We start from the raw sequence: 12,430 nt of genomic DNA, 5'->3' as shown, positions 1-12,430 counted from the left end.
CCTCACAGTCCCTTTGGGTCCTCCCCGCCGAAGCTCATTGGTCGGTCTTTAGGAAGCGGTCTTGATGTCACGATCTAAAAGGCCAATAGGAAGGAGCTTTGCTATTTTCCCCCGCGGACAGAGCTAGCTGGCTGGCAGAGTGCACGTGTGGGTTGTGTTGTTTTATTTGTTCTTGTAACAGCGGTCTGTAAACAAGCCAGCCTAGGGATATACAGACCGATATGGTGCGTTTCTGTGCATATCTCCATAAATTTGATGGAAAATTTGTGCTTCTACAGGGCAGTTCTGCCTTTTTTTTTTTTTATTAAGCCCCATCATTTGGCAGTGGAGTACCTACATAGCTGGCACTCAGTAAATACCGCTATTAATAATTCTATTAATAATACCAAGCAACCACGCAGGAGATCCTTTTTGAATATCTATAAGTTTGTCATTTAGGCTTCCTTCAAAGGCGATGTTACTATTCTGAACTTATAAATGGGAAATAGACTCAGGGAAGATAAATGTGATCTGGTTTGGAACCCTGGTCTGTCTCACTCTTAAGACCAGAATGTTTCAACCATACAAGCCTCTGCAGGGAGATTTTAGTCTAGGAGATAAGAACATGCACAAATAAAAGTTAGGCTAAGACATAGAGACCAGAAGGGTTAATTTGGGGTATAAGAGGAATGAGTCATTAAAGACTTTCAAGTGACAGTTAATTTGAGTCGTGTCAGTTGGACATTTGATGTAGTACTGGTGTGGTGGGAGCTATGTTACCCATGGAGGGAACAGTGTGATATGAAAAATGCCCAAGGAGCAGGAATTAATAGATGGGACTAGAGTGTAATGTTTGAGTAGGTGTGTGGTAGGGACAACGTAGGATAATCATAACAGCCAACTTATTTCGCAACTGTGCACTATTCTGAGTTCTGTGCATGCATGTCATACAGCCAACAACCCTGTCAGACAGGTAGTATTCCCATCCCCATTTTACAGATGAGGAAACTGAGGCACAGAGGGGTTAAGTGATTTGTCTGAGGTCACACAACTAATAATTGAAGGTGTTGGGATTTGAACTCAGTCCTTCTGGCTCCAGAGTTTGTGCTCTTCATTAAAAAGATCTATGGAGTTTTCTTGTGGTGCAGTGGGTTAAGGATTCGGCATTCTCACAGCAGCAGCTGGGGTTGCTGTTGTGGTGCAGGTTTGATCCCTGGCCAAGTGCAGTGGGTTAAGGATGGCTTAGGTCACAGCTGTAGCTTGGATTTGATCCCTGGCCCAAGAACTTCTATATGCCAAGGGCGTGGCCAAAAAGGGAAAGAAAAGTTATGTTGTTTGCAGCCAGTCATAAAGATTCTTAAATGACAAACTTAATGACCATAGGTTTTATATTCTCATCGTTGAGAAGGTTTTGAGCAAAGAAAGGGCTTGATCAGAATTTTGCTCCAGGATGATGTTTCAAGCAGTGGAGAGGACTGAAGAAGAAATGAGGTCAGGGAGTTCCCGTCGTGGCGCAGTGGTTAACGAATCCGACTAGGAACCATGAGGTTGCGGGTTCGGTCCCTGCCCTTGCTCAGTGGGTTAACGATCCGGCGTTGCCGTGAGCTGTGGTGTAGGTTGCAGACGCGGCTCGGATCCCGCGTTGCTGGGGCTCTGGCGTAGGCCGGTGGCTGCAGCTCCGATTGGACCCCTAGCCTGGGAACCTCCATATGCCGTGGGAGCGGCCCAAGAAATAGCAACAACAACAAGAACAAGACAAAAAGACAAAAAAAAAAAAAAAAAAAAAAAAGAAATGAGGTCAGGAGTGTTATTTAAACTTGATTTTGTTAAAATCTCACCCATCCCTTGTCTGAAACATATACTCAGCATGTAAGTTTTTCTTTTTACATAACAGCTCTCCACTTCCCAGGCTTCCATGTACCCAAGAATATTCTAAGGGGCTTGTTTAAAATGAACATTCCTCGACCTCTCTCCCAAGTATCCTTACTGGAGTTCACCGAACTTCCCAGGTGATTCTGAAGGAGGTTCTAAGAAATTTCTGTGATAGAAGCCAGATATCTGTGGATTTGATTTTCAGCTGCAAATATCTAGAACCCAGCTTTGTGCCAGTTACCCTCCAGTCCAAAGATAGAATTCTCCGGCTTGGTTCCTGACCTTAAGATCAGAGTCAGGTTGGAGAGGCAGAGCCTCCTCGAACAGTCGTGTGCAAAACCTGAAAAGGCGTCATTTGTTTATAGGGTGTGAATCAGAGGGGGACAGTTTAAAAACCGAGAGCCGAGGTGTGGGTTACCAGTAACCACCAGCAGTGTTTGATTACTTTCTGAGTTACTGGAACATCTTCAGTGTTTAATACAAGATAGGTCGTTGAAAACATGCTACAGAATAGACCCGACAGAGGAGAGAGCCAGGACACCCTTCGCAGTGTGCGCTTATCTTGCCCAACACCAGTCACAGGCAGTAAATCACCCCGCCTCCGAGTTCAGGCAGCGAGTCAGGCTCCCTTTGCCCTAGTGATTTCTGACCCTGGCTCAAAAGCAAATTTGTCTATGTGGAGCTGGAACAACACCATTTTATACAATAAGAGCCTGGAAACACTTATGTTAATGAAAGCCAGTTTCCACCGCCTGCAGGAAGTACTCATAAGGTTCTCTCTTTATTGTCATTTCCGACCCTTGGCCGGCTACATCCGGACACATTTTTTTTATCTCATAATCACTACAAACGGGTGGCCACTCTTTGGACATTTATGGTCAGTGGTGTCTGCCAGGGTTTATAGGCATGTCCCCAGGAGTGGACTTGGGGTATCAGAAATAGGGACTTACCCAGTCACCCTCACCCCTGTTGCTCTCGTGAATGTTTCTGCTTGTTTATTTCATCGGAGGAACAGCCTGCTCACCCTCACGGCCACAAGCTGGAGTTCCTGCTTCAGCCTGCAGTGATGTCAGATTCTAGTTTAGATTTCTCAGTGTCGTGGCAGCAGCTCTGTGATGTGGCCAAGACCAGCGTGGTGTTACAGGTCTATCAGACTATGATTTAAAACCCAACTCTGGGAGTTCCCGTCGTGGCGCAGCAGAAACAAATCCAACCAGTATCCTTGAGGATGTGGGGTCGATCCCTGGCCTCGCTCAGTGGGTCAGGGATCCAGCATTGCCATGAGCTGTGGTGTAGGTTGCAGACGTGGCTGAGATCCCTCGTGGCTGTGGCTGTGGCTCCGATTGGACCCCTAGCCTGCCACGGGTGCGGCCCTAAAAACCAACCAACCAAACAAACAAAAAACCCAACTCTGTCCTATACTAAGTAGGCCTCCACGGTCTCATCTGTAAAATGGAGATGATAGTGATAATTATCCCATGGGGTTGTCGTGCCGCTCACATGGCCTAAGGGCTCAGTAAGTATTAGCCATTGTCCTTCTCTGTTGTCAGGTAACATGTCATGAGAAGAAAGAGCCTCCCTAGAGACCCATCTAAAGCCAAAACCTTTTTATTTTGCAGCAGACATCTCTTCTCAGAAATGATTGAGATTATGTGTTTCAGGCTGGAATCCCCAAAAATTAGCTCTTCAGAGGATCATTCCTAAAATGTTAGCTACGTATTGCAGTCACAGTCAGTGTTTTGTGGAGTAAAAAAGTAGAACCATAATTACATACCACTGAACCAAGCAGCCTGATCATTACGTTTCCTGAAGAATTAGCCGTCACCACGTGGAATCTTTATAAGCTAAGCTATAAAACTTCCTAAACTTGGAGTTAATGTGGTCTTCTTTGATAAACTCAATAAAAATTATTGTATTAATTGATTTTCTTGAATGTTAGTTGAGCGACTAAAGAATGAAACCGGGAGTTCCCGTCGTGGCGCAGTGGTTAACGAATCCAACTAGGAACCATGAGGTTGCGGGTTCGGTCCCTGCCCTTGCTCAGTGGGTTAACGATCTGGCGTTGCCGTGAGCTGTGGTGTAGGTTGCAGATGCGGCTCGGATCCCGCGTTGCTGTGGCTCTGGCGTAGGCCGGTGGCTACAGCTCCGATTCGACCCCTAGCCTGGGAACCTCCATATGCCGCGGGAGCGGCTCAAGAAATAGCAACAACAACAACAACAACAAAAATCTCAAAAAAAAAAAAAAAAAAAAAAAAAAAGAACGAAACCGTTCCCAGCAGTGTTCGCACCGCCTCCTGGATAGTAGCCCTCTCAGTATATCCACAACGAGTGCTTGACCAGGCACACTGACAGCGTTCCTTCCAAGGATGTAATCGCCAGTTCATTCTAGGGTCTTTAGTTATGTAGAATTATTGGGACATTATATGTATCTCAACACCCCCCTTTTTTAAAGATTTTTATTTATTTTCTTTTAGGTGTACAGTGATACCTTTTAAAAATTTTTTTAAATTATACTTGATTTACATTGTTCTCCTATACAGCCAGATGACCCAGTTACACATATGTACACATTCTTTTTCTCACATTATCATCCATCATGTTCTATCCCAAGTGATTAGATACAACTCCCTGTGCTGTAGCGGAATTTTTTTTTTTTTTTTTTAAGATTTTTAGATGAAGGTTTTTAGACTATGTCATGTCAGTTGGGTATTTCTCTGGGGGAACATAGGTAGGGCCTTGGTGATAGATGTCTTGTAACTGCCTGAGTCATCAGAGACCGTGATCATTCTTTCCTGGCAGTTGTGCCAGCAGACCGAGCCCATGAACACTGTAGAAAAAGGTCAGTTGTACATTTGCTCCCATGTGTATATTCATGTCATGTTTCACATATTACATATTAATGCTTTCTAAGATTTTGTGCCGTTTCTTGACACTGATGCTTTAGAGGTGGTGTGCTCCTCAGGAAGTAATCTCTGCAGGTGTCCGTTGGTTTGTTGGGCTACACCCACGACAGGTGGAGATGCGCAGATCTGGGATCGAACCCCTGAGCCACTGCAGTGACCACGCCGGATCTTTAACCCACTGCACCACAAAAAAACTCCATTCCAGATATTTTTAAAAAATTTCATTAGTAAAATGTCAGAGTAAGTTGTCAATTAATTGTGTGGCATGGACATGAGGACAGCCACTTAGGGATTCTCTGCTTGGATGGATTGGGAAATGTCGCTCAGTAGAACCTGATGTGGAAGAAGGGACCACTGGCTTTTTTGGGTTTTTTTTTTGGTTTGCTTTTTTTTTTTTGACTGCAATGTGCAGCAGCTTGATGTGGGATCTCAATTCCCAGACTACAGATCGAACCAGGACTGCAGCAGTCAAGGCACCAGCTCTGGAGTTCCTGTCATGGTGCAGCGGAAATGAATCCGACTAGGAACCATGAGGTTGCAGGTTCGAGCCCTGGCCTCGCTCAGTGGGTTAAGGATCTGGCACTGCCGTGAGCTGTGGTGTAAGTTGAAGACGCGGCTCGGATCTGCTGTGGCTGTGGCTGGCTGCTACAGCTCCGATTAGACCCCTAGGGGAACCTCCATATGCCATGGGTGCGGCCCTAGAAAGGCAAAAAGCCAAAAAAAAAAAAGTTGATATATCTTTTAGGATTCTTTTACTTTTTTATTTTTCAAATGATTTTTATTTTTTCCATTATAGCTGGTTTACAGTGTTCTGTCCACTTTCTACTATACAACAAAGTGACCCAGTCACACATACATATATACATTCTTTTTCTCACATTCTCCTCCATCAGGCTCCATCATAAGTGACTAGATATAGTTCCCAGCAGGATCTCATTGCTCATCCACTCCAAAGGCAATAGTTTGTATCTATTCACCCCAGATTCCCAGTCCACCCCACTCCCTTCCCCTTGGCAACCACGAGTCTGTTCTCCAAGTCCATGAGTTTCTTTTCTGTGGAAAGGTTCATTTGTGCCATATGTTAGATTCCAGATATAAGTGATATCATATGGTGTTTGTCTTTTTCTTTCTGACTTCACTTAGTATGAGAGTCTCGAGTTCCATCCATGTTGCTGCAGATGGCATTATTTTGTTCCTTTTTATGGCTGAGTAGTATTCCATTGTGTATATGAACCACATCTCTTTCTCTTTTTTTTTTTTTTTCCCAAACTTTTTGTCATTTTAGGGCTGCACCCGAGGCATATGGAGGTTCCCAGGCTAGGGAGTCAAATCAGAGCTACAGCTGCTGGCCTACACCACAGCCACAGCAACATGAGATCCAAGCCACGTCTGCGACCTACACCACAACTCATGGCCACGCCAGATCCTTAACTCACTGAATGAGATCGGGGATCAAACCCACATCCTCATGTATACTAGTCAGGTTTGTTAACCACTGAACCACAATGGGAACTCAAAAACATCTTCTTAATCCATGTATCTGTCTGTGGACATTTAGGTTGTTTCCATGTCTTGGCTATTGTCCAGGTGTATGCCCAAGAGTGGGATTGCTGGATCATATGCTAGTTTTACATTTAGTTTTCTGAGGAACCTCCGTACTGTTTTCCATAGAGGTTGTACCAATTTACATTCCCACCCACAGTGCAGGAGGGTTTCCTTTTCTCCACACCCTCTCCAGCATTTGTTATTTGTGGACTTATTAATGATGGCCTTTCTGACTGGTGTTAGGTTCTTTTTATTTTTTAGTTGATGTATAGTTGATTTACAATGTTGTTTTAATTTCTGCTGTACAGCAAAGTCATTCAGTTATACATACCATTCTTTTTTATATTTTTCCATTATAGTTTTTCACAGGATATTGAATGTGCTATTTAGTTGGACCTTGTTTTTAGCCTCCTGTATATACTGGTTTGCACCTGCTAACCCCAAACTTCCCATCTACTCCTCCTCCACCTGCCCCCTCAGCACCCACAAGTCTTTTCTCTGTGTCTGGGAGTCTGTTTCTATTTCTATTTTGTAGGTAAGTCCACTCGTGAGGGACCACTTTTATTGCACACTTCCTATGTGCCGGAGCTGACGTTGTCCTCTTACTGCTCAGGCCAGTCCTGTGAGATCCGCGTGGGTAAAGCCATTGCTTCTTGACGCCCACGTGAGACTTGGTGAGAATGAATAACTCGCCCATGATCTCATGGCTCATAGTGAAGCTGGGCATCAGAACGCGTCTTCTGAGTTTAAAACTGAGATGTATTAATTACACTGTCACTCAGAACCAAGACATAGCTCATACCTCCAAAAAATTAAAATAAGTGTTTTAAAGGCCTCGTATGAAATATCTGATTCCTAGGAGAGCCCACAGCTCTCACTTATTTTGAGCTCGGCCCGTGAGAATTTGCCGAGACCAAATCCGACTTAGCATCTTGAGACGTGGCTCCTGCCCTCGGGTTCCTCCCAGAGCCTTTCACACACAGAATCTCCTGTCCGGCCTCAGAGTCTAAAGCAGGCTAGAGGCAGTCCGTGAGAAGGCCCCGGAGGCATCACTTTCTCAGCCGTCACAACCTGAGAGCAAGCCGAGAGACAGAAAACCTGGAAGCTGATAGAGCTTCTGGAGGCTTCCTCGCCTAAGGCCAGTCAACCCAGAAAAATCCTCCACTGGGCAGTAGAGACCCTGAAAGCCTCAGCTTTCGGGCTGGGTTATGAACACACCGATAGCCCCAGGGCTCAGGCAGCTGACTGGCACGGAGGGGGTGGGTGTTCACACACACAGCCTGAGCTGATTCTTGTCACACAAACGGAGAGCCCAGTGTGGCCAGATGTGATTTGTCCAAAGAAGCCAGGAATCTGGATTTCAAATGCTGGCACCAAATTGTATAGAAAGAGGAGGGGGAGGGGAGAAAGAAAAACCACAGGAGGGAAAGTCGGCCTGAAGGCCACATGTCCCCCATCACCGTGGAGCGGCGGTTGCCTCTGTGGAGACTGTGCCAGAGGTCTCCGAGGATGGATGCACTTGACAGTGATGCTGCCTCACTGTGGAGCGCCCAGCGGAGTGAGAAAGCTGCTCTCCCACTGGATAAACAGAGGGGTTTGTTTTGTTCTGTTCTGTTTTTTTTTGGCCGCACCCAAGGAATATGGAAGTTCCTGGGCCAGGAATCAAATCCGAGCCACAGCTTTAACCTATGCCACAGCAGCAGTGATGCTGAATCCTTGACCCCCTGAGCCACAACCAGACCTCCTAAACATTGGGGCTTTTTGTTTTTGTTTTGTTGTTGTTTTGTTTTTATTTTGCTTCTTAGGGCCACACTCATGGGCTATGGAAGTTCTCAGGCTAGGGGTTGAATTGGAGCTGCAGCAGCCAGCCTGTGGCACAGCCACAGCAATGCCAGATCCGAGCAGTGTCTACAATCTACACCACAGCTCACGGCAACACCAGATCCCCAACCCACTGAGCGAGGCAAGGGATCAAACCTGCATCCTCAAGGAGACTAGTCAGATTCGTTTCTGCTCCACCACAACGCGAACTCCTAAACAGTGGTTCTTAACCTCATTTGGATCCTGCTCCCCTTTGAGAAGCCTAATCAAAGCTATAGAGTTCCTTCAGAAAAAGGCGTGCACAGACACATGCTCGCACATGGTTTCAGAGCGTGCGCGGAGCCCCTGAAGTGCTTCCCCAGCCAGCAGTTGAGAACTCAACCTTTATTTCAGAAACCCATGCTCAGTCCCGCGGCTTTGCTGTGCGCTTCCATCCTGCCGCGTTCAGCCGTCATTAGTCTTCAGTTTTGCAGGCTTTTCCAATTCAGACATGCTTCCTGTCGGCTGTGAACGAGGTAACCAGCACTCATAAAGTCATGCGATGCTAACACGTAAACCCAAGTGTATCCGTGTCCACAGGGCACTAGGAGTGGAAATGGAATGAGTCCCTCGCCCCAGGTCCAGCCACGTCCGCCCAGTCTCCTCTGAGGTTTTGCAACAAGGAGGGAAGCAGCAGGCTCTGGGCAGGTTCCAACACGAGCTTACTTGTGAAGGAACTTGGAGCCCATGAACCTTCTCCCGGCTCCCAGCCACTGGCGAGCGAGCAGAGTCCGTAGAGAACAGCTGTAAACAGCCCAGGAACATCGGGCCTCCTCCTCAGAGAGGCCTTTAATCGTGGCCAGTGCAGGAGGGCGTGTTGATCCAAGTCAGATCGCCACGACTCGGAACCTTAGTATCTGAGCTAGATTTTTATCACTTAAGAGGCACTTTCTTTCTCTAAAAGTACTGCTTTCTTTAACGGAAAGAACCCAAATACCTGAGGACAGAAATAGCAAAAAAAGATCAACCGCATTCAGTTAAGCTGTATTCTTTCTCTGTTCGCTTCCATTCTGGGAATTTAGAGTAAAATGAAACAAGCAAAATCCCTTAGAAGTCATCAAAGCCCAAGCAGGTTCTAGTTTGTTTTGTTTTTGTTTTTTGCTTTTTAAGGCCGCACCTACAGCATACAGAGGTTCCCAGGCCAGGGGTCAAATCAGAGCTGCAGCTGGCGGCCTACACCACGGCCACAGCAACTCGGGATCTGACCTGAGTCTGAGACCTACACCACAGCTCACAGCAACGCCAGATCCTTAACCCACTGAGCGAGGGTCCTCATGGATAGTAGTTGGGTTTGTTTCTGCTGTGCCACAAGTACTGTTCCTATGGGCGCCTCTGAATCAGATGTTAAAAGAAATGATTACTTAATGGGAAGGCAGATTTGTTTGGGTAAAATCTGCTATTTCAGGGTTCCTGTCGTGGTGCAGCAGAAATGAATCCAACTAGGAACCATGAGGTTTCGGGTTGGATCCCTGGCCTCGCTCAGTGGGTTAAGGATCCGGCGTTGCCGTGAGCTGTGGTGTAGGTTGCAGACATGCTCAGAGCTGGTGCTGCGGTGGCTCTGGCATAGGCTGGTAGCAACAGCTCTGATTAGACCCCTAGCCTGGGAACGTCCATATGCGGCAGTGCAGCCCTAAAAGCTCAAAAGACCAAAAAAAAAAAAAAAAAAAAATCTGTTATTTCCATGAAGTACATCTGTTGTTGCCAACTCCAGACATTTTAGTGGGCCAAGAAGGTGATTTGTTTCAAATTATGTATGTCATTTCATTGAGAAAACTGCGGCCAGAGAAGTTACATTTTCAAAGGAAGTTAGCAAAAAGCAAGGAGCTAGAATCCTCCAGCCTCCCCCTCCAAGTCCATTGAACTTTCCACTACACCGTTTTGCTTTACCTAATGTTTTTTTGGCCACACCCACAGCATGCAGAAGTTCCCAGGCCAGGGATCGAACCCACACCACAACGGTGACCAGAGCCACAGCAGTGACAACACTGGATCATTAACCTGCTGAGCAATCAGGGAACTCCTGCTTTACCAAATTTTTGAATGTATGACAATAGGTCAGAAAGAAATTTAGTGCTGTTTCTGTGGTTTATGGAATGTAAAATTTTATTTCTTTATTTCTTCATTGACTGAATCCATGACCCATAGAAGTTCCCAGGCTAGGGATCAAACCCCTGCCACAGCAGCAGCCTAAGCTACTGGACTGGCAACGCAGGGTCTTTAATTCACTGTACCACATGAAAACTCCCTGGAATGTAAAGTTTTAGATGACAAATTTTGGTACATTTCAAAAACAGACCTTTAAGGGAGGTCCTGTTGTGGCTCATTGGTAATGAACCTGACTAGTATCCATGAGGACTTGGGTTCGATCCCCGGTCCTACTCAGTGGGTTAAGGATCCAGCTTTGCCATGAGCTAGGGTGTAGGTCGCAGACACAGCTGAGATCCTGCGTTGCTGTGGCTGTGGTGTAGGCCGGCAGCTGCAGCTCAGATTTGACCCCTAGCCTGGGAACCTCCATGTGCCCTGGGTGCAGCCCTAAAAATCAAAAAGAAAAAAGGACTGTAATAGAATGGCTGTCATCTCAAACACCTACTAAATTCTGTGTCCTATTTCTGTTGTTGTCTCTTTTTTCCTAGATTTAATGATGCTTCACAGCCATTTTCCGACTCTGACATTTTCTGTGTCTGTGGAGCCCCTTAGTTGCTGAGAGATGGAGCAATTGCCACAAAATGATCTGAACACAGAGAGCCACAGGGAAGATGACCCTGTCACGAGCACTAGCCCTCAGATTTCTGTCAGTGAATTCTCCTGCCACTGCTGTTACGACATCCTGGTTAACCCCACTACCTTGAACTGTGGGCACAGCTTCTGCCGGCACTGCCTCGCTCTGTGGTGGGCCTCTTCCAAGAAAACAGAATGCCCAGAATGCCGAGACAAATGGGAAGGTTTCCCCAAAGTCAATATTCTCCTCAGGTAATGCTGCGTCCATGTTGGTAGCACATGGAGCAGTCTCTCTCTCTCTCTTTTTTTTTTTTTTGCTTTTCAGGGCCACACCTGCAGCATATGGAAATTCCCAGGCTAGAGGTCGAATTGGAGCTGCAGCTGCCAGCCTACACCACAGCTATAGCCACACAGGATCCAAGCTGCGTCTGCAACCTACACTACAGCTCACAGCAACACTGGATCCTTACCTTAACCCACTAAGCAAGGCCAGGGATCGAACCTGCATTCTCATGGATACTAGTTGGATTCGTTAACCTCTGAGCCACGACAGGAACTCCCATACCATCTATTTGTGCAGTTTACTATTTCTTTTTGACAATATAAGGCTTAAATTTATTCACCTTGATACACAGTGACATCCAGTAAATTCATTTTTTAAACTATGTAGTGAGTTTTGGGAGTTCCTGCTGTGGTGCAGTAGGTTAAGAATCTGTGCAGTTCCAGTGGCTGCTGAGGCAGGGGTTCAATCCCTGGCCCAGTCCTGCAGGTTAAAGGGTCTGGGGTTTTTGCAGCTGCCGTATAGCTCACAGCTATGGCTCACATTCAGTCCCTGGCCTGGGAATTTCCGTGTGTGGTGGGTGCAGCCATAAAAAAACAAACAAAGAACTCTGTAGTGTTTTATTGTGTGAATATGCCGAGCTTTATGTAGCTGTTTCCCTAACAGTGGACAGATAAGGGTTTCTCATGTGTTGGTGTTACCACTGGGGCCATAACCAATCTTCTTGTCCATTCCTCTAGAACACTTGTATATTATTAAATGTTGATACTAGTTTCAGTGTGACCTCTAACATTATATTTAGCAAAACAACTGTCTCGTGATTTTTTTTTTCTGTTCTCCATAGGGATGCCATTGAAAAGTTATTTCCCGACGCCATTAGAATGCGAGTCGAAGACATTCAGCAGAATAATGACATCATCCAGAGTCTTGCAGCCTTTCAGAAGTACGGGAGCGATCAGATTCCTTTCGCTCCCCACACAGGCCGAGCGCCTCAGCAGAGAGGCGGGGGATTCTTTTCGGGTGTGCTCACGGCTCTAACTGGCGTGGCAGTAAGTTGATGTTTGTCGGTCCCCCTCCCTCCCGCAGTTTCCAAGGACTCAGTCCTGGTGAAATACACCTAAGCGATCAGTGATGTGACCACATGGTCCTTTACAGCCTGGGGAGGTTGCCTGTGCGAGTGTGTCCTGGGTCGTGTTCAGAGCCCAGGAAGTGTTAGCTTCGCACTGTGCAGTGGGCTCCATGGAGAGGAGGCACCAGGACGGGGAGGTGTCAG

At 46.4% G+C, this 12,430-nt stretch overlaps 1 protein-coding gene across 12 annotated transcripts in view; it reads left to right on the top strand.

Moving 5' to 3' along the window:
• The window catches only part of BFAR (bifunctional apoptosis regulator), a 32,043-nt gene that overhangs the window by 907 nt on the left and 18,706 nt on the right, over positions 1-12,430 (top strand). For 6 of the 12 annotated variants that reach the window (XR_014839475.1, XR_014839476.1, XR_014839474.1 and 3 more), the window contains exons 2-3: positions 10,793-11,129; positions 12,002-12,206. Coding sequence is in view for 7 of the 12 variants with exons in the window: in XM_021085727.2 (XP_020941386.1) it covers positions 10,867-11,129; positions 12,002-12,206 (468 nt within the window). In the remaining 5 variants the exon portion in view is untranslated. 12 annotated transcript variants of the gene reach the window in all.

Source organism: Sus scrofa, chromosome 3 (assembly GCF_054392235.1).
Source record: "Sus scrofa isolate SSC_HxYL_T2T_F1_AM1 chromosome 3, Sscrofa_HxYL_maternal_Yorkshire_Landrace_v2.0, whole genome shotgun sequence".
Lineage (NCBI taxonomy): Eukaryota > Metazoa > Chordata > Mammalia > Artiodactyla > Suidae > Sus > Sus scrofa.
The sequence above is the reverse complement of the archived record's forward strand: the minus strand, read 5'-3'. Positions and strand labels throughout refer to the sequence as shown.